At 41.4% G+C, this 21,692-nt stretch overlaps 1 protein-coding gene across 1 annotated transcript in view; it reads left to right on the top strand.

Annotated features, from left to right (window-relative positions):
* Positions 1-201: 201 nt before the first annotated feature.
* Positions 202-21,692, top strand: part of SHTN1 (shootin 1) — a 58,496-nt gene continuing 37,005 nt past the window's right edge. Inside the window, exons 1-5 of the mRNA XM_085229019.1 lie at positions 202-520; positions 8,290-8,342; positions 15,350-15,410; positions 19,049-19,143; positions 21,208-21,376. Of these exons, the coding sequence (XP_085085145.1) occupies positions 463-520; positions 8,290-8,342; positions 15,350-15,410; positions 19,049-19,143; positions 21,208-21,376 (436 nt within the window). The 5' untranslated portion in view covers positions 202-462. The remainder of the gene's footprint in view (positions 521-8,289; positions 8,343-15,349; positions 15,411-19,048; positions 19,144-21,207; positions 21,377-21,692) is intronic.

The following is a 21,692-nucleotide window of genomic DNA, read 5'->3' as shown; positions in this document are numbered from 1 at the left end:
TATCGTCCCAACGTTTTGTCCACATTGGACGCTGGAATCGCCCCGCAGCTGCTCCTCTGGAACCTCTGGGAATGCCGCTCTCTGCGAACGGTGTAAAAGCGCTCATTGAAGCCCCTCGTGCGCATATTCGACACCACCCAGAGCAGCACCCCGAGCGCCTCCCGGCGACCTTCCCGCCTCCTTCGCGTCCCTCAGGATCTCGCTTTCGCCCCGCAGCTCCGTGGGTCTTAGCGCGGCCACAGAGGGGCCGCACGGCCGCCGCCCGTCAGGGAGGTGCCGCGCACAGCCCGGGGCGCAGAGCCGCCGCACCCCGCACATGCTCACTGGGGCGCCGCGGGAGTCTGGGCATGTGCAGAGCGGAGCGGGCCGGGCCGTTCGCCGCGCCCGCCGCGCCCCGGGGCCGCGAGAGCCGCCCGAACGTTGCCAGGTGTAGCCGGGAGAGGTGAGGCGGAGCGGGGCGGGATGAACAGCTCGGACGAGGAGAAGCAGCTGGAGCTGCTGGTCAGCCTGAAGGACCGAGGTAGGGACGGGCGGCGCCTCCGGCCGGCTCCGAGCGGACCGGCTCTCCTTCTTTCCCTCGGCCGCCGCGGGTTCGGGAGGTGGGAGCGCGGCCGCGGGGAGGCGCGAGGCGGCGGCGTGAGAGGGCTGTGCGGGGCCGGGCGCGGCCTGCGGCGCGGGGCCGGCGGCGGGCGGTGCGGCCTGGGCGGCCCCCGGCCCCGCTTAGCTTTCGGGCCCCTGCGGGGCGAAAAAAAAGCAGGCGTGGAATCGGGAGCCGGCACGTTGCGGCACTGCTCGTCCCGGCCGCCTCGGCCCTCCGCACCTGTCAGTTTTGCGTGCTGTCAGGTGGGTGTCGAGTGAGTGACGGCGCGGGGCCGGCTGAGGGCGAGGAGCGCGGCACGTGTCTGGGTGCTGCTGCCTCGAGTGCTGGGAGCCCTCAGCGACAGCTCGCTGTCAGTCTGGCCTCTCACGGTGTCAGTCCGTCCTCTCCCCTTTGGAAGAGGAACTCGACGGGAGTGCCGAGGCATGGAGAAGTGAAAGCGTGGCTTCCTGCAAAGGCTGTTTCATGAGAAGATCCTCCTTGTTTCTAAACTCCATGTCCCTGCTCTGTTGTGCGTGGCAGGAGGTGTTAACCAGCCCATGAAGCATCCTCTACTCCACTCCTAATCAGCATGTGAACTCGGTGATACAGCCCACGGCTAGCCCTGATATGCCACGAGTTTCTTTGCTGCCTTTATAGTTCCAGTGTAAATGAATGAAGGGTGCATTGGGTTCCCTGTGTGAGTCACTGCTCAGTGCTTTTGTAGGGAAGTTCAGTGTTTCAGCCTTATGGGTGCTCATGTCCTAAGATATTGGAACATATTGTGTTGTTGGTAAGAAGGGACGAGGAAAAAAGTTGGGTGCTCAAAAGGTAGCCTGCATCTTCACTAGTCAGTCTGCTCCCAAACCAAACTGGTCTAGGAAAGTTTCTTGGCTGGTTAAACAGATGACAGTCATTGGGCTTAGTTATCAGTCATCTGAGTTGTGAACGTTTTCTGTGAGCATCTCTCCAGAGACCGGAATGCCTCTGTTCTCAGCTTCATATGCAGCAAACATATTACAGGCTATAACTGGATTGGGTCACCTCTGCTGTGCAGCAGGAGCTTCTCTGAAACTAATTTCAGGTGAAACTTCGTGGTCACCCACTTCGACACTTCCTTTTTGCTTGTGCCTGTACACTCTGCGTTGTAAATTCATGATGTTTAGTTGTCCCAGCTGGATTTTGACTTACAAGGATTACAGTTGTTGTAAAATTCATGATGATATCTAAGTATGAGTTTTAATAGTGTGGGACCAAAAAATAAGGCTAAAAAATTGTTTGTTCCCAATCGATTGCTTCTTTCCAATGCTGCTGGCTTCTGAAGAGATGGAAGCTAAAATGGAAATGCTGAGTTACTAATGAGGCAAGTATGGGTTGTTCTTCAGAAATTCCAACATCTTGAAATTGCTTTGAGTTTTCTCAATTGACTTCAGAAGAACTGTGGTTTCAATATTGATGTCTGAAAGTCTTCTGCTCAGGTAGACTGAATGTCCTTTAATGTCTAAAGAAACTTTATGGGACTTCAGGAGTTAGTTCAAATGAAAGGTACTGTAACTTGAGTGCTAGCTGCCCTCGATCCTTTTAAGCTGTTGAAATAGAAACTAACAGGCAGATCCTGTCCTGTAACATGCTGTTCTTGATAGATGTTCTCCAAATGTAGGAGTGTTAGTAATTTGTTGTGGGACTGACATATATTTTTGTAATTGCATGACTGGCTGGAAAGCTGATTTTTATGAGAGAAGAATTATCCAGTGGAAAACTAATTGAAAATACTTTCTTTTTGGTATTGCACTGTTTTAGATGCAAACCAGTGCATTATGCTAACATGCTGCAGTTAAACGGTGTTAACTGATGGGACTGAAGTGTCCCGAGTAAAGAGCCCAGAGATGGTTGGAAAGAGGAAGAAAAAAACTGAGCAGTTTTTCTCTTTGCTGCTTCTAGTATAGGTAACAATATTACACTGAGAGTATATGATGATAGAATGACCTGCAGTCTCTGAAGGCTTGAGATTCTGGGTGTATGTACTGTTCAGGAGTCCTGTGTTTATTGCATTCAAAGTGGTACATGGCTTGAGATTTATTGCTGTCAGATTTCTGGGTAACACACATTGATTTGAAGGAGTTGGAACGCATTCTCTCGGTAGCCTGCATTCAGTTCCTTTTTCAGGGTGTGTTTTCCAGTGTTGAGAAACAGCCTGTATGTGACGCCAGGTAGCTGCCCTGGCTGGCTAGGTGGATAGGGCAGCAGTTGTGTACGTGGCTGATTGCAGAAATGTCTCAGTGCTGCTTTTACTTCCCTTACCAAGGTCAGCAGATTGCACCTGAGGCAGGTATTTGGTGGCTGCTGTGCAATTCTCAGTGGCAGCTGTGACACTGACTGGTGTCTGGACAAATTCACTTGGCTGTTTGGCACAGCTCTGCTCAGCGACAAGGACACTGAAACTGTGAGCATGATAGGCTTATCTTTCACCCATGCTGAATTTTCCAGGTCCCGTGGATTAGACCTGGATACTTGACACTGCTTGTTTTTCAGCTTGCTCTGTTGCCAAGTTTAAGGTGAACATCATGGAGAAACACGATCTCTGTATCAATGATATTTAAGCCTTAGAAGTATTATTTGAGTTTTCATTCTATAAATAGCTTTCTGAGATGGCTTGATTAGATGAAGCCGGTATGCTATGAATATTAGCATTACCTAAATGCCCCTTTTTTACCTAAAAGTGATGTTTTCAGCAGGGCACCAAACCAGCTTAACAGCTGCATGGTAGCCAGCATGGAAGACTGCCATGCTTGTCTTTGGTTTTATTGGTGCTGCTGAAATTTTGCTCTTAAAGAAGCACCTTCAGCTGTGTCACATCTTTGTTTAGCAGCATTCAGCAACCACAACATCTGGAGTTATACATTATGGAAGCACTTCTCCTGCCACTGTCACAAACTCCTGGCTAAATTACTGTAGTTAATGACCACCATTAACTGCAGATGTACTAAACATCATTTTCTTAATCTGTTTTAAAGGTCTTATCTATCTTTGTATTGGCTTTTTCCTTTTTTCTCAAGTGTGATGATTTTGAGTCTCTCATCCCAAACGTTCATTTTAAGATCTACTCACTCTCTTTAAAAAAACGTAGTGCCATGAAGTTTGAACGCATCTTCTTTAGAGCACACTGCCAGTCTGGCATGAATATCTGAGAGTAGTGCTACGTATGTGTTATTGACAAACTCTTAATGTGATTTCACAAATTTGTTCTTTGTGGCAGAAAGGTAAGTTTTATGGCCAGAGGGACTTTTTTATTCAGTTGGAATGCCCTGTTGGCTTCTGCATTTTCTTCTGTAGGCATCTGCTCTACACACTTTTTCCCATGTAGTGTGTTTTTGAGTTTTTGTATGCAGAAGCCATCGTTTCCCCAGCAGGACCCATCATGTATAAATGCTTTCTTCATTTGTTAGAGTTTAACAGTGTTTCCTGCTTCAGCTTTTTGATGTAATGCTATCTGTTTTTTCAGAAAGTTGTGAAGGCAAATTGATATAAGCTTAATGGTTAGGCTTTATCAGGCTGTGGTATGTTTAATTTCCCTTTCTGTTTTCCAGGGAGCCGTGGGACTCCCAGGATGCAGTGCAGGGTACAGCAAAGTATTTACTAATTGAATCTTACAGTTTGTACGTGGCTGATATTACCAATACCACGCCGTGTCCTGCTGGAAGAGAGGTTGCCTGGGCTTAGCAGAATGGATCTTTGACCATAAGATTGGGAACAACAGAAAAATCCAGTCCTTCTGGCCTGTGTGTTTACTCCTGAGAGCAGTTCACAGGTCTTCTGCACACTTGGCTTGTCAGGAGATTGTTCCACAAACTGTCTCCCAAATAGCAACAGATTTGGCCCGACTCAGTTTTCCAGGTGCACTGGGATAAGGGGCCAGCCTGATGGAGCTTCTCTTGTGCTCTTGCTGTCAGGGATGATTCTCCCTCTCACGGTGTCCAAAGCTGCCAAAGGCCAGGTGTGAATTTGCTTCTACCAACGCAGTTCATTAGGATAGCTTTTTGCACTGCAAGCTTTGGCTCTTGCCTGCACCAGTAAATACATGCCCAGCTTGCAGCCCAGAAGGATAGGTAGTGGAGCGACATGTGCTTTCCTTGTGCACTACTTATTTTTTTGATTGAGTAAGTCTGGAATGCTGAAGTGGCATTATGGGCTGATTTGATGTGGAAGGGCTCTCCATCTACTTGAAGGTTTGCAATATAAATGCTGAAGAATGTAAGTGTAGAATTTTCTTATTTGTGGTTTTTAACAATCAGCTTTGGAAGGTTTTTTTTTTTTAATAGAAGACTGGGAAATCTCACTGTGTATACATGCAGGTGTCTTTTCTGTTGTTCAGTGTAAATTATAATAATAACCTAATTGTAACTATTTTGACCTTGTTTTACTAATAAGTGCTTTTTAACATAACATGCATATAAATACAAAAATCAACTAATTGAGGTGACACATCTTCTGTTAGTAAATCCAGGTTCAGACTAGTTGAAAATAAGATCAGTGCTGGCTGGAAGTACGTTTTGCGTGGGTTGGGAGCTGTAGCCAAGAATATTCTGTTCTTTTTCCTTCACAAAATTTTTGTTTCCTTGGTGTTGAAATCGACTTGTAGTGTTGCACCTCGGTCTGCAAGAAGTTAGCCTGCAGCAAAGAAATTTATATCCTACTATGTTATTTCCATCACACTGCTGTGTATCAGGAAGAAATCTGTTAAAGATAAACTGAAATCTGTCAGGCAGTGGCAGTATTCCAAGGTATGTGATAGGTATTTAGTAAGGTTCTTCAGAGTTTGTGGGAGGTGAGTGGATACAGAGTAGGAATTTTACTATTCATGTGTGTTACAGTGCTGATTCTTTGAGGAAAATGATGTAGAGCTCTAGAATTTCAGTAGTGTCTTTAGTATAGCATCTTCATTGTTTGTTTTGCACACCACTAATTTTTATTTGCAGGGTAATGTAAGTATAGCATAATCTGAATGAGCCAAGATTTCAGATGCTGAGATGCCATTGTCAGGGCTGTGCTGTGTGGGAGCCTTTGTAGAATAAGGAGAAGTGATAGTTCTGGCTTCTACAGAGGAGTTAGATTCTGTTGTACCAGGATTTGCTTATGGTTTGTCAATCAAGGGAAAAGTGATAATGATACTTTTTCTCCCAAAAATGATTTTAGGGCTAAAAACTCTGTATGAGTTTTACAACATAAAGTGACATTGGTTTTCTTAGGACAGCTTTAGAGTGATGAGATCATTTCTACCTTTATGCAGTTCAGCACTTCAGTGAACATTAGTTGGACTTGTGACTCTTTCAGGGGCAGCCACAAAACTCTGTTGTACATTAAACTTTGAAAAGGTTTGTATGAAATCTCCATATAATTAAAAAAAAAACCAACACACAACCTCTATTGTTAAAAATTACAAGATCCTCCAACTTTCTGTTCATCCTTCATAATTTATAAGTTGTATTCTTTGTAGAGAATCTAATATACAGAAGAAAACATGTGGCCATTTTCTAATTATTATTTCACTTTCCTGATAAAAAGAGCGGACTGTTCATTAGCATTTTGTAAATCCATACTTGAAAATCTGAAGAGTGAGGTCTGTGTGGAAACACGATGATCCAGAAATTACCTTGCATGAAGGTCTCAAAATAAGATAGCAGAACATTGCTACTTATATTCAAGAAAAAAGTAATTGTTTCCTTAATTCCAACAAGGGGGTGGCCATGGTGAAAAGACACTGCAGAGTGAGCTTGGCACAAAGCAGCTGATCATAGAATCACGGAATCACAAGGTTGGAAAGGACCTACAAGATCATCTTGCCCAACCATCCTCCTATTACCATTGCTACCACAATGATGATTTTGTGTTTTCATTCCATGACAAATGTGTTGTGCTCTACCAACAGCTGTAGAAGAGGGAATGGCTTCCTCCAACATGCAGTTCAATTCCCAATCACGTAGGTGAGCTGTTAGCACAGGTTGTTGAGCGTTGTGTAAGCTCCTGGCTGCCTGGCTTTGTGGGAACTTGTTCCTGTGTCCCAGCCTGAGGGGCTTATGACTTCAGAACTGTTGGTTCACAGAGCAGATGAGAGCTGCACTCACATTTTTCATTGCATAACGAATGTGAGTTGGCCTTAAAAGTGAGCACATGCTATCAGTTTACAAGTACAAGGAGCTTCCTAAAAGAGCACAGAAATGGCATAGTAGTAGAGCAGTGATCAGGAGACATAGCTTTTACATTCCTGTATAAGAAGTGTGTTTTGTTTCACTTCACAAGCTCTTCAGGTGAACGTAGCAGCAAGGTGTTGCCATGGTCTGGGCACACCAGAGCTCTGTGTTAGAGGGACTGGCCGAGGAGCTGCAACTGCAGTCTGTCTCCGAGACTCCTTGTACTTTGCACCTTTGTCTCTACAATGAAATGGTCTTGGAGAAAATAAAGTAATTTGAGTTTATTATGTTTGGTATATTTCTGTGTGAGTAACAGATGTGCTTAAGACAAGCAGAACTGTGATATCTCAGACATAGCTTTCAGGAGTGAGTTGAATTTGTTTTATTTCAACAGATTTTGAAACACTGGGGGTAGGGGAGAAGAGAAACATCCCAGCAGTGCACAGCGTAACTTGATTTCTAGGAGCTTTGTGTTTGAAAATGTTGAGGTATTTAAAGCTGGAAAGCAATAGCAGGTTTTCAGGTGGCTCATCTACCAGACTTTACATGGTCATGTCTTCAGATGAAGTTTCTCTTACCATCTTACCCTACAACATCTATCATCTGAAAGCTATGTATTCAAAACCTTTATCCAGTTCTGCTTAAGCTGGATTAAAATAACACTGGTGTGCTGATATAACTTCCTCTTGTATGTGAGAATGTGTTGAAGAAGTGGGTATTGAGGGGCTGGAATAAGAGGTAGGATACTGTCTCATTTTATTCGTATAGTACGCATCTTAAAGATTGAACAGAGTTCCCTGCTAGCACAGTTAGTGTCTTTACTACTTTGAAGGTGTGTTCGCACTTTTTCATAATGGTAGTAGAATTTCTTGAAGGCCAAAGCAGTCCTGACACACACAGAAAAATCCCATAGACTGACTGATTATTTCTGTGCATCGTTTACTGGTTTGAAACAAGGGACCGCAGGCATCCCACAGGTTGAGCCGTTCCTTGCTGATCCCTGTAGCCGAGTAATTGTGTGATCTTGGATAAATCATGCTGTCTTCTTATGTCTTCCTCATGGAGTATAAAGGAAAAAAAGCGTCTCATAGGACTTCTGCTGTGAGAAAATATGTAAAGAAATAAAAAAGGTTCTCAGCTCTTCTGTAGGTACCTATGCGTAACAGTATTGCATCAACTGTGCACTTATCTGTAACCTGAGCCAGTGTGGGTTTAAGCTTGTGTCTACAAGCCAGTGCATTCACCTTGTAATTTTTGAACTCAGTCAATAAGATTGTTTAACTTTCCATTGATCAACAATTGATTGTTTGAGAGCTACTATCCTTTTCAGATGCTTTCCAATTACTTCAATTCTAAAAGGATGTCCAGTTCATCCATAGGCTATTAATAAAGTTTATGACCCATGTTATTCAAAGTCTACGTAGATAACCAGAAGAGCTTTAAAATGAATAAGTAGAAAGCTAGTCTGAGTAAAAGAGATGTTGCAATGTTAACCTTTTTTTTTTCTTTATTTTTCTTTTATAGCTATTGGCGAATATGAAGAGCTTAGAGCAGAAAATAAGAAAACGAAAGAGGAGGTTTGTATTGAAGGATAATTTCATTAATACTAAAATGTTAAATATCAGAATATTTTCTTGGGAGGTTATTGTCTGCTTTTGTGAGCTCAGCTGATTATTTAAAATGGCATCACTAATCAGTACTTCTTGCACATATATGTGTTAAGGAGCAAAGGAAATAACTCCCAGCAGCTGTTCTAGCTGTCTTAGACCAGACAAGTTGCTATAAATATATGAGTATATATATTTAAGTGACTGTTTCTATAGCTGGTTCACACTGTCAGCGTAGGCCAATACAAGTGTTTAAATATTCTTAGGAAAACTTGTTTCCTTTGGATCTAAACATTGTTATATTGCAGCTTGATTTGTGTGCTGAAACTTAACGAATAGGAAATAGAACAACTCCTGCCCTAATCCAGTCCTTCTAAAAATTCAGAATGTGGGAGTATGATTTCTGAAGGTACTCAGCTCTCTCTCTCCACAAGATTTCTTCGAAGAGGAGATGTCTCACCTCAACAGTCAGAGTGCAGCTTAAAACAGATTTGCAGTATATCACATATCCTGTTGTGAAATATGTGCACCCGTGTAACTTGAAAAGAGACTTTGAATTTATGGACTGAACATCATTCATTACTGTGGGCTCTATTTTTTTAATGTTCTGAAGTTTGTTGGTACAAACATAAGGGCCACTTTCCAGATTTGTTAATGTAATTATGGTAAGCTGTCTTCCTAGTAGTGAAGTTCAGCACATTTGGCAAAGTATCTCTCCTCACCCTGGACTCCTGTGAGGAACCCCAACAAGAAGAGAGGACTTGGAGAGGGGCTTGATGACAGTGTTGTGTTGTCTAAATTATTGTCAATGTGCAAAATGTATCAGGTATCTGCCAAAAGAAACTGATCAGTGAAAACCTCTTATCAGGTCTAGATAGTGGGGAAAGCAATGAGGGCACTGCCATTCTGTGTGGTGAGCAGAAGATTCCCCTTTCTCCAGTACTAGGGAACATTATTAGCTGCCAGAGCATGAAGGTTTAGTTCTGCTTTCCGTGAAGTCATTTCTAAAATGTCAATTTGAGTCTGGTTGTTATAAATGTTGCAATTCAAAGCTGTAATGGGGAGACCTTGTCCTTAACTACTTTCTCATTATTAAAGAAACCTCAAAGCTTCTTTTTATATTATGTTTCAACAATGATTCTGTATATATCCACTGAGCTCAGCATATTCTGCTTCACTCCCTCCTTCCCAATGATACCATCTCTTTTGTGCTTGTTCCTGCATTCCCATTCACTGTCCTATGCCAGAGCCCCAGATATCCCAGGAAATCTGTTCTTGATACTCACTGTTGAGAAAACTGTGGCAGTTAACTTCTAGTGCATGGGAGAAGGAGTCTGTCCAGCACCAGTACACAGTCTCTGGCAAAGGCCAGCAGCAGAGAGGGAGGGGTGTGAGATCATATGCAATACCTCCCCAAAGTATTCCTCTAGTCTGCGGACTGACTGTAACCCATATCTTGAGCTGTGTGTTTTCTGTGCATTCTGTCTGCAACACCTCTGTCTTTATTGCATGTGTCCAGGCTCCCCTTGAGCTGATGTTGATGAATTGGCTTCAATCACGTGCAAGGAGTTCTGTAATGGGACTTTCCCATGCCTGGAAAATAAATGCTCCAGCTTTGCCCTGAAACCTTGTCCAAATACCTTGGGAATTTCTACAGCAAAGTTTTTTTTGTGTCAGGAAAAGGACAGGGATTATTGTTCAGGAGGGTTTCTTTGAATTGCATTTTTATTAACAATTTTTTTTTTCCAAAGGCAATTTAAATGAAAAAAGAAGTCTTTCCAAAATCAAGATGAAATGCGAGGTTCTGAGGTTACTGCTATGTTCTGCTTTTTTTTCTTTCTTTCTTGTTCCTCTTTTCCACAAGATGTCTTATTACTGCATACGCCTAGTCACTCTCGCATGCTTCTTCTGAAACCTGCTATGATGTTTCTCAAAATACTTGCCTAACAGTTGAGAACCCTCCAGCATGTTCTTAACTGATTTGCCCAGCTGTAAGATGGGAGGTGCAAGAACCTCCATTCTGCAGACTGGTGAGCTTATGTATGCAGTTCTGCCTAATTGTTGAAGTGCTTGGACTCAAGTGGTTAAGTGTGAGGCCGTAAGTACATTTCTTGCACACAAAAAGAATCTACTGTTAAGGAGTTCATGGCTGTGTTTACTTACAGCACTAATACTGGAAAAAACTATTGTAGGGCTTTGTAATCCTGCAAGCTTATTAGTGTCTCTGTAACTGTATGTCTAGTCTATGCTTTGCAGGATCAAACATGATGCTGGAGCAATTGTGACACAAGCTGTCTGTGTTTTTGGCTCTTGGAAGCTGCAAGTAAATTCTGTTCCAATTTCTGCCACTGTCTGTCAGGATGTAAGCTTCCTCTATATCCATTATGGACACCACAATTGCATCCAAGATGCGAGAGAATTTTTTCAAGACTTGCAGATGATTTGTGGGAAGTACCACATAAAGTTAGTCTTTATGTCTCTGCTTTTGATACGCTCAATGGAATTTTTTTTTCTAAGTCACCAGTACACATATATGACTAAAACATGAGCTGTCTCAGTTTAACTAATGGAAAAATGATCCTAGTGGAACTAAGTGCACTGCAGGTGTGTAACTGAGAATCAAATGTAATTTTAATTTTTGAAAATATGTACTCTTTATCCCGTATTTTTTTTCTTTTTAAGATTAGAAAGTCAATTGTCTTTTATGCGTACTACTTTGTTTAAAAAACCACTGCTTAAGAGAATGCTACTAACCTTGGCAATTCAGGAGTAAAAGATCAGATCTTTGGTCCACGGTGTTTCTTCCTTCCTTGTTAAACTGCTGATTTGGAGATCTCCGCAGGGCTCTCTGACAAAATTGGTGCAGGCATTTTTTTAACTTGTATTTTTAAATACTTTCAAAAACTGGAACAAAAATGACGTTGGCAGATTACTTCGGTCTTCCTTTTAAATTGAAGTAACCAACTAAACATGCGTGCTAGTTCACAAAAAATAAAAGGTAACTAACATTCAGTTACACACAAATATAGTTAATATGCAGTTCTGACATATTCATAGTCAGAGCATGAATAAATATTTGACTACTTGCTAATCAGCCAGAAATGACTCCAAACACTGGTTTTGACAGTGTTTTGTCATTCTGCCAGTAGGGGGAAAAAAAAAGCAAGACAGCTTTCCAAAACAGTAGGTGTAATACTGTATCTCTGATACATCATTCATGGTGTTTGTTCTGTTGAAGCGCTTGTACAGAGTGGATTATATGTTTTGTCACCAAATGGGAACAGAGAAGGGATTCTGCCGTGATGACATGCTCATTCTTTCTAGGAGCATAGAAAATGTCATGGGATACTTTTGCACGCTGCGCCAAACTAATAATTTTAGAACAAGCATTAAATCTGCATAAATCGTACAGTCTGTGTAAAAGGGACAGAATGTATCTTGTGTTGCTTAGCAATGGCTTAACTGACTATATGGCTGCTATGTGAACTTCTTGTATTTTAATATCTGGGCTGAACAATCTCCTTCTTGTTTTTGCTCTTTGAAGGCCTTTTACTGAAAGCAGTAGGAGCTTATGCAAAAAGTAGTTGGCAAAATAGATGACTGCTAGATGAAAATCAGAGAAGAAATCCACCAATTGCCTCCCTGAAACTAATGGCAAAAGGTCATGGGGTGAGCAGAGTGGGTGTGCAGACCACAGTCTTCCAGGTGGTTGTATGCACTGACTGCGCAGAATCGCCTGGTCATGTCAGGTTCCCATGCTGGCAGGATACCCTCTTGCTACTGTGCTCGTTCCCAGTGCAGGCCAACTTCATTTACTGTCATTCACATAACTGAATATGCAGTGTTTGGTGTGAGCACCAGTGTTTGCCACGTAGGTGATTTGCTTCTAAGCAGTCAGCATATTAGTCTGTTCTCTCTGCATTAGAAAGGAAAGGATTGTCTCTGATTGTTTGCCTCAAAAGCAAAAATTTCATAATGGGCTGCATTGGCAAAGGTCCTACAATTGCTGCTTTAAAGGTGAATAATTGAGGAATTAAAAAGATGAATTTTGGAAACCGAGCTGTTACTTCTTTCTAAATGTACAAATGCAATGACTTCTTATTGTCAGGAATTTAACATTGGCTCCTGTACCTAGTTCAGGACTGAAATGTCTATTGCCTATTAGCACTGGTTTATATTGGGATAATGATACTATAAATATTAGATAAAACATAGTAAATAAAATGTATAAATGGTTATTTTGTTGGAACTCTTACTGTAATAAAGTTTAAAACAGAAGAAATGGCTGATAAACCAGGAGTAATCTGCTTTTATTCCATTTGAGGATATTCTTGAGTTTGGAGCTGTTGGTTACTTCTGACAAGGGAATAAATGCTTGAAAACTGCTCTTTTTTTCATCAGTTCATGCACTTGAATGTGGAAAGTGAGCAATGTATTTTACAGCAGTAGGACACTGCTTCTCTTTTAACATTTAGGATGAGAGGCGTGCTTGTTAATTAACAATTCTCTGTATATGCCTCTGCTGCCTTTTTGAAATGAAGAGGTCTTGAATTTTGATGACTTCTGTACATTTTGTAAGAACAGCTGTTATATCTGCATGTGAAATTTTTCTCCATTTCCTATCAGTGTTTCTTGTCACAAATCTTAATCATTTTGTGTGAATAGCTTGCAGAACTTTCAGGTTATAAACTGTACAAAGAGTTAAAGATAGTCTCAACTTTCTCTTACTTTTAGCCAATTTGAAGATAAACTACTTTTTGTTTTTGCAGGGCTGTGTAGTGGCTTTGCTTGCACAGGTCTGATTGCAAGACAAAAGGCAAACTGCTTTCCATTGATCATTTCAGCAAGGGCAACAATCTGCTGCTCTCCTTTTCTTCCTGCTCTTTTATTCTGAAGCGCAGCAGCCACCAAAGGAAAATATTCAGAAAGCTGTAACTGGGAGCAGGAATTACTCTGCAGAGATCCAAAACTGCAGACCCTGATTGTGCAAAGAAACGTGTAGCTATCAGGAGAATTGTCTAGTTTGCTGTGGTCCGAGTGGAGCCCTCTGCAAATAGCACTCAAGGTGAAGTGGAATGGGTCATTTAACTTCCCCTTTCACTGTACAGGCAAAGCTGTTACACTTTGCAGCGTGTTACTGGGGGGATTTCAAAAGGAATTTTTTCTCCTGTGATAGAGGATGTGATATGCTTGCTACATCAAGGTTCCATCAGCAGGAAAGCATCTTGTTGACTTCCACAGGCAACAGATTAGATCCTTAAAATGCTAATTTTTGTGTATATATATTTTTTAAACTGAGCATTAGAAAGCACTTTCTCACTTCATGTGCAGAGGGCTGTAAGCCTGCAGAGTGCAGAAAAGTCCGTGGGTGCACTATGCCAGTATAGTACAGTGTCTCTGTTGTAAAATGTGAGGAGGCAGCAGCTGCAGCAGCTCACGCTGCTCCTCCTTTGCAGTGCAGCTGTGCTGTGCGGGGACAATCAGAACTACTTCCTTTCTGTGTCTTACTGCCTTCTGTTCTTAGACTGTGCTGCTGCTGGTAAGGTAAGACAAAATTCTGCCGAGGAAGCTGAGAGGGAGGGCAACAAGTGGCAGGATTCTTGCACACATTTCCCTTTCCACCTTTCCTATGCAGGATGCTCCTAACTTTGACACCCCACAGTGCCAGATGAAACAGCGTGTCCTTGTCTGGCACTGCTTGGGCAGCATGGCTTGCTCCTTCTGCAGCTCTTCCCTGTTTCACAGACCTTCATCCCTGCTCAGCAGCTGGCCTTCATCTCATCACCCTGAGGCAGCAAGAGGAGAGATTGCTCTAGTGCAGCTCCTGCAGGCAGCCATCAGCAGTAGCTTCCAGTGCTAGCACTGAGACTGCTCCCATGGTGCCACCGATGACAGCCTTTCCTTATCCAAGAGCAGGTCCTTCTTTGGGCTTCATCCAAAGTCCCTGGGGGTTGAGAGAAGGGCTCTCGTGAATTTGGCTTCCTTTGAATCAGGCTCTCCTCCTTGTTACTTAACAGCAGGCTCCTTTGCCAGCTAACTCAAAGTGGGTCCTCATGTGGAAAAACTGAAAATCGAGCAAAATCATTTCAGCTTTCTTCTTTTCCCAGTTCTGTTCCAGTGATTGGAGTCATTGTAACTGCAGGAGGAGTTGCACTGTAAGGAACTCAGTCACATAGATCTTTTCCAGAAGTTGATTTGTGATCTTGAATACGCACGGCTGCGTGTGAGGAAGAATGTTGGTACACCATGAGTGTGAGATGCGTTATGTGCCAGTCATGCTTCCCCCCGGGTCATGTGTTTTTCAGTGTGGTTAATCGCTCACTGTGCCTCTTGTGAAGTTTACCCATTTCTGTGGTTTCTTTCATTTGCTTCTAAAAGGGGTTTTATTAGAAAAGTCTATTGAATGTCTGTTTTGTTCTTTGTCTTTGATGAAATCTTTCCATTGTAAGATAGATGATTGCAACCCTTTGTAGTATTGGTGTTAACCTGAAAATTAATGGAAGTATGGAGATGGTATGAAAATGAGTATCCTTCCCTTTTCAAGATAGAAGTGTCCCTGGTTATTGACTGCGGGTATTTTTGTTGCATGTGGTACGAATAGAAATGGATGTATTTTCTAAATGTGTTTGTGTTGAAGAAACTAAACTTAAAGCATATTCATGTCGTGTGGTACCTGGATGACTTTGTTTATATCAGTTTTGGGTAACATAGGTTTTCTAAAGCATTTTGAGTAGCACTGAAGTGGAACTGAAATCAAGTACAACTTGCCATTCTGTAAAGAAACGCTCTGGATGATGACTTTTAAATTAAAGCTCCCATCAATCTAATATGACTGAAAGTAAAAAGATATTATGCTTTGATAGGCTTCTGTACATTATTGTTCCTGTAGGTGATCTTTGTTTATTTTTGCATGTTGTGACTGACTGCTAATTAAGTAACTGGGATCAGTGTTTCATTTCAGTTTTCTCTTTTCCTAGTGTGACAAAATCAAGCAAGAACGAGATGAGGCTGTCAAAAAACTGGAGGAGTTTCAGAAGAGTAAGTTGATGTGTTAGTGGAAATTTTTTTGATATGAAGGAGTTAATATAGTTCTGCAGTCTATAAAGTGATGTTCAGGATACTGAGATTGAGATCCACTTGATGTTTCTCTTTCAAAATCTTATTTTAAGGAGCTTATCGGTAAGACTTCGATTATTGCCAGACAAACTGCTGTCACAGAGTTTACAGGTTTTAACACAGGTAGTTATTTTTAAGGTACAAACTGGTGAAAATAGTGGTACAGATATGGCTCTGTCTCACCAGGACTTTGCAAGTGGCTTTGAGAGTAACGCATGCTTGGATTGAGTGGGATTTATCCTACAGTTGAAGCTACTACTACTAATAATGTTTTTATCTTCAAGGCAAAAAAATTTGCTTTAAGCACAGACACACCATCAAAAGTTTTTAGGATGATCTGATGTCTCTCAATAACTTTCAAAGCAAGTTCTTTCTCGCCTAGTCTGCGAGAATGTTGATATTCAGTTCTGCACTTCTGTGATAATGGTTCTATTGAAATTGTACGGTGTCTGGAAGCAACAAAGCACATCTAATGGGAGTGGAAGTATCCTGGTGGACTAGCTCCTTAGAAGAGACAATTACAATAGGACTATGGTCTGTTGTGTCTGGTTTGTGCCAGTATGGTGAACTGCAGGTTGAAGCATTAGAAACGTGGATGAAGTTAATGCAGGATAAGGAAATCACATAGTCTATACTTTTGTGTGACTGCGTTAATAGAGGAATTTGCTTCCTTCTGTTTTATAATTGTTCGCATGATACAATTATGGAAAATAGTGTAAGATCAACAGGAATCATCTACTGCCATAAGTGATCGTAGAGAACTATTCTGTGAGGCAAGAATGTTCTCTAAGAAGCCTGTTTCTTCTGGGAAAAATTGAAGCCCGTTTTGTTTTTGTTACAATACAAGGAATACCAGAGTGTGGCAGAAAATGCCAACTAGTTAAGACATAAAATTTGAAGTAATATTTGATGTTGTAAAATTTTATAGGTTTCTTTTATCTTCCTTTCACGTTTTTAAAGGACATACCTTGTAAACATAGTGATAAAATGCCAGAAATATTAGGATTTTAAGGCAATAATAGAGCCCATTATTTAAACGACAATATAAAAGGCAATTATATTGATGAAGAGCTACATCGGCTTTGTGTCTGTGAATAAACTTGGCCTGTACTCAGCTTCTATTTGTTCTCCTGGCATAAACACATATTGTGTGTGATTCCAGTTTAATGGGGCCCCGTTTGTATGCCAAGCAGCTGCATTTTAGGCCCTATTGCGTGATTTCATAGCTCTCTGAAAATTGGTTCTATTGAGCACAAGAGATAGAAGGTGGTGGTGGGGGGGAAAGCTTCAACACACAATCATTTCTTTTCAATTGGAGCCAGCAAGGTTGATGACAACATGACCATTGTGTTATAATGATAAGACCACTAAGGATCTGTACCTCTCATCAAGGCTTTCACACAACAGCAGATACAATTTAATTCACTGCTCTGTCAGCAGTGCTGATACCATTATGCCGTCTGTCTCCACAGTTATAATCACTGTCCTCCGAGAAATGCAGTTGAAATGATCTTGAGCAGTCAAAGAAACTCTCAATTAAGGCTGCCACTTCCAATGTGTCAGATTGTGTCTTATGCACTTGGTACAATTTTCACTTCCAATCCTGTTTATTTACAATGTCTACCAGTAATTACGCTTAACATGTCATTTAGTGAGGGTGCCCCTGCCAAGGAGATTGTTGGGTGCTGTAGTACCATTGAGTGGGAGTTTCTCGCAGTCAATGCCATCAGCAGCTTTTAGTCCCTGATGGGATGCAGTAGTAATGTTGATAATGCAAGTATCGTGCTCATCAAGTCATAATTAGATGCCACTCAAATGTGCCACTTGTAATAACAGTGTTGATTCATGTTTTCTCGGTGACTGCAACTACTAATTAGTTAAGTGGTTTTTGGTTGGCCTGCATTTGCTGCGGATTATTATTACCCCTGAAAAAAACTGTCAAGGTTAGAGATGTTTCAGGCCATTTAGTGCTGCTTTATGAATTTTAATATTGACATAATAAGAACTTTGGAAAGACTTAGGAAATAATATATTTTTGTATTTAATTTGGAAAGATTTTTTTTCCGTGAGTTAATCATAATTGCAGGTTAATTAAGTTTAAATGAACCAAGAGTAATCTCTAGTTCTACCATGTGAGCCCAGTCCTTGTTTCTTAACTTGTGCTAGCTTGACTTGGGGGCACTGGATTTCTGTCTATGAAATGGGAGCTGCTCTGGATCTCCGTGGGCCCCTCATCCTGACCAGAGCATGTCATTGCTTCAAACTTCTAGAGCTAAGTGGAATAAAAGCAGAACAGAGATGGGCGCATATTGCCTGAAGCTTTTCTTCATCCAGATTACATGTAGCCTCTGGTAATGGCATACTTAGAGCACAGAACTTCTCTAAAGCCAGAAAAAAAATGGAAATAAAAGACAACCAAAGAAAGATGTGGTTCTGCTACTAGAAGAAGTTAGGAATACAATTTGTGGACCAAGATTTCCCAGTTCCCCCCTTCTCTGTTTTTTCCTGCTTTGGAGGGCAGTTAACAGTGCTTCAGAAGACTGAACTGCTGTCCTTCAACTCAGATGATCTGTGGAATGCCATTAAAACGGCTCAGATTTTGTAGAACTTGTTAATTGCATGCAGCTTCTGATTTGGTAGCACACTCCAATGTACTGCTGGCTTCCTGTGTGTTTAACTATAACATTAGTTAATATCGACTAAGTATCAATAAAAGTGCTTAAGTGAAACTTGCCAGCAGTCTATGTTTCCTATCCTGAAGCCTTGTTCTGTAGCCATTAAGATGATTTCTGGATGTCAAAGAGGACTTAAGTGTTTCTCTTCAGGTTTCAGGGAAAAGTCTCATAAGAGGACTATTTGCTATTACTGTTATTCTGTTACTGTAGTACTTTTGAAATCAGAGGACTGGAAGGTGGAAATAATCTCTTTGTAACACCTGGGTTAAACTTGTAGTTTAAAAATATGGAGGTTCTCATTTTATAAAATCTGCATCTGTGCCAAATTTTCATAGAATCATAGAATGGCTTGGGTTGGATGGGACCTCAGGGATCATGAAGCTCCAACCCCCTGCCACAGGCAGTGCCATCAACCTCCATATCTAATACTAGACCAGCCTGTCCAGGGCCCCGTTCTAGCTTGAACACCTCCAGTGGTGGGACATGCACAGCCTCTCTGGGTAAATTATTCAATTTTCAAACGAAATAATGATGGCAGTATTGAAGGACAATCCTTAAGATATCACTCTGATTCCTCGAATTAATGAAGTAAAGCTGGTGAATAACGATGATCAGCAGAAGCATTTCTGCTGGCCTTCTGCTTTCCTTAAGTTCACTCTGGATTCTTCAGTTCCCTGTCTGGTGCTGCAGGCATGGCTTGAGGGAGTTGCTTAAAGCAGTGATTCCAATATTCAGTGTTCAGAGCAGTTCCTATCCATACAGGTTATGTACTTCCCAGTTTTTGAAATTTTTATATAGAAATTAAAAAGATGTAATACTTCTCATCATGGGATGCATGTGTCAAATGCAGGAGAACAGTGACTAATTTTCACATTCTCCCCACAGTTTCTCACATGGTTATTGAGGAAGTAAACTGTATTCAGAATCATCTTGAAATTGAGAAGACATGCCGTGAAAGTGCTGAGGCTTTGGCTTCTAAGGTGAGAATTACAGTGTTTCTATTTCACCTGATTTCTTTTTTTTTTTTTTTAAACTTGCTGTTGCGTGCATATCCTATATATGTTTTTGCATAATCTTGTGGATCTGTGGTTTTGAAGTAGCAAAAGCTAACGCCGTATGTGAGATGTAAAATACAGTTCCTGGCTGTGGATAAAAAGAATGCCCATTTGAATTTTGTTTTTGCTATTTTTGAAGAATAAGTCACGGACCAACTTGTTGATATCAACATTTCATATGCATTTAGGTTAAATGGAAAACAAGTTTTAGAGCTGTCCTGTGTGAGATATAAAACAGTAATGAGCATTTCAATGTCTAAATCAAATGGAAAAAGTCAACCACTGCATTACATTTCAGGTGATTGTTTGTGAAAGCAAAGCGAGGGCAGGGGAAAGGTGACCTCCGCTGCTCTGTTGATTGCGTCTAGTCTGATGAATTTAGCAAGTGTGTAATTTTCTATATTCCATCTCATCAGAAGTGCATTATTATTAAAGAATGTTTTTATCTCTCTGTTGTATATTTTTGGTTGTATAAAATGCATCTGAGCCACTTCATCAGAAAATGGATTACAGCAATTTTGAACCAAATTTCATTAGCAATGCTGACTGCTTTTTTTTTCCCCCTTCCTCTCCTCCCCATCCCCTGCCCAAAGTACATCTTTAGATATGGTAAAAATCACACCAGCAAGAAATCACTTTAATTTAGATGCATTAGCAATGTACTTTCTGGAGGTATTTACTTAATTGTTTCCATAATGACACTATATTAGAATTCATAAGATAGGCAATCAGCATATACATAAGAAAATGAATGTATTTATGTAACTTTTCTTCTTCTCTGTGCTCTTTCTGTAATGGGCACGCAGGGGCAGTTCTGAGACTAGCTTTGTCCCCTGGGGCTGCTTTGCCAAAGCGGATTTGGTGCCTTAAGCTGACTGAACCATGTAAGGTTCCATACGCCCTTCCCACTTTCTCAGTTTTGTTCTTTGGGAATAAGATGAAGTTCTGGAGTAAATCTCCTTTAGTTAGGGGGCTGAGGAAAGGCTTGGATCAAAAGCGATTGCTCAAGTAGGAGGTCAGGGTAAGCTTAACTGTTCAGCATATGTTTTATTTCAGAGCAGAGGTTGGACTTCTGAAGTGTAGGTTGACTGGAATGTGTTGTGTGTCATTAGTGGAAAACTGAGTGTTGTTCTTGGAGCTGAATCCAGGGAGAGTGCTTGGCCAGTGTGCAGACACCCCAACACACACCTGTCTGCTCCTGAGATTAGCAACTGAGAGCTGCTAGCAGGGGTGGTTATGTGTGGAACAGTGAAAGAAGCTTTGAAAGTAAATTTCTGCAGTAATCCCTGTTATTCATTTTTTCCTGGCACCTTGGTCAAGATGGAGATGTGTTACCAACCAGGCATGTGCTTAAGCATCCAGCCCAGAGTGGTTTCTGTCTTGAGGTCTGGTACATAAAGAGTTGGTATGTGATACGGCTTTCATTTCACGTATGTGACTCTTCAGAATTTTGTGGTAATTCTGTCCTCACTGGGAGTATAGTAATTGTTTGTTATATGTTGTTTACAAGCTAAGTAAGAGCTTTTCTTTGACCAGTTGATAGAAGTGGCAAAACCAGTCAAGCTTTCAGGAACACAGCCCCTTTCTTCAGGTCCTTTAGCTGGGGCAGTTGTTGGTACTGGTACATGCTTGATGGTCTGGAGCTGAAGCAGCTATCACAGAGACAGCATAGCATCATGAAAGCTTAATAGTAGATTTGCTTTGAGCCTATGCAGGTTGTTTACTAGTTGGAAGTATGAGAAAGGAATGTCTTCCCTGATGGAAAAAGGGCATAGATGACATATCACATTGAATTCCAGCCTGCTTATAGAAGGAGGGGAAGCTTCCCATCTTCAGACCATTTTAATAGTGAATGGAGCATTTAAAGTAATGTCACTTTGTCTTGCTCTTTGTTCCTTTCAGTACGGGGGAAAAAATGTTTTTTTCTTGCGCAACAGCTTAAAGAAAGAGTAACCAGCTTCTTACTGTTTTGCACTCTTGAACTTTCAGCTGAATAAAGAAAATAAGACCTTGAAACGAATTAGTATGCTTTATATGGCAAAACTGGGCCCAGAAATTATCACTGAAGAGATTAACATTGATGAGGATGATCCATCCACAGATACGGAAGCAAACTCTGGATCGTGCAATTCTGTGCATTGTCAACAGCAAATAAAAGGTAAGCGTTGTTGCTGGGCCTACATCACCATAGTAAAAGTGGTCTAGAGGGTGGCCTGGGGTTAGGTATCTATCTGGCTCCAAATTATGCTTCTGAGGCTGGTCCTCAAAGGATTTCTGGGAAAGACTGTAAAGGACATGGTAGGCCTGTACTGATACTGTATAATGGATATGATAGATACCTGTCCTGCAAAGTAGACTGCAATGCAATAGGAAAAAAGGGATCTACACAGCCAAGAGAGTTCGATGTTACTGAGTTGGTAAAAGAAACGTTTCTGTATATCCCTAACAAAGCAAAAGTTAAGCAGGAGGATGAG

Source organism: Meleagris gallopavo, chromosome 8 (assembly GCF_905368555.1).
Source record: "Meleagris gallopavo chromosome 8, MGAL_WU_HG_1.1, whole genome shotgun sequence".
NCBI classification, from domain to species: domain Eukaryota; kingdom Metazoa; phylum Chordata; class Aves; order Galliformes; family Phasianidae; genus Meleagris; species Meleagris gallopavo.
The sequence above is the reverse complement of the archived record's forward strand: the minus strand, read 5'-3'. Positions and strand labels throughout refer to the sequence as shown.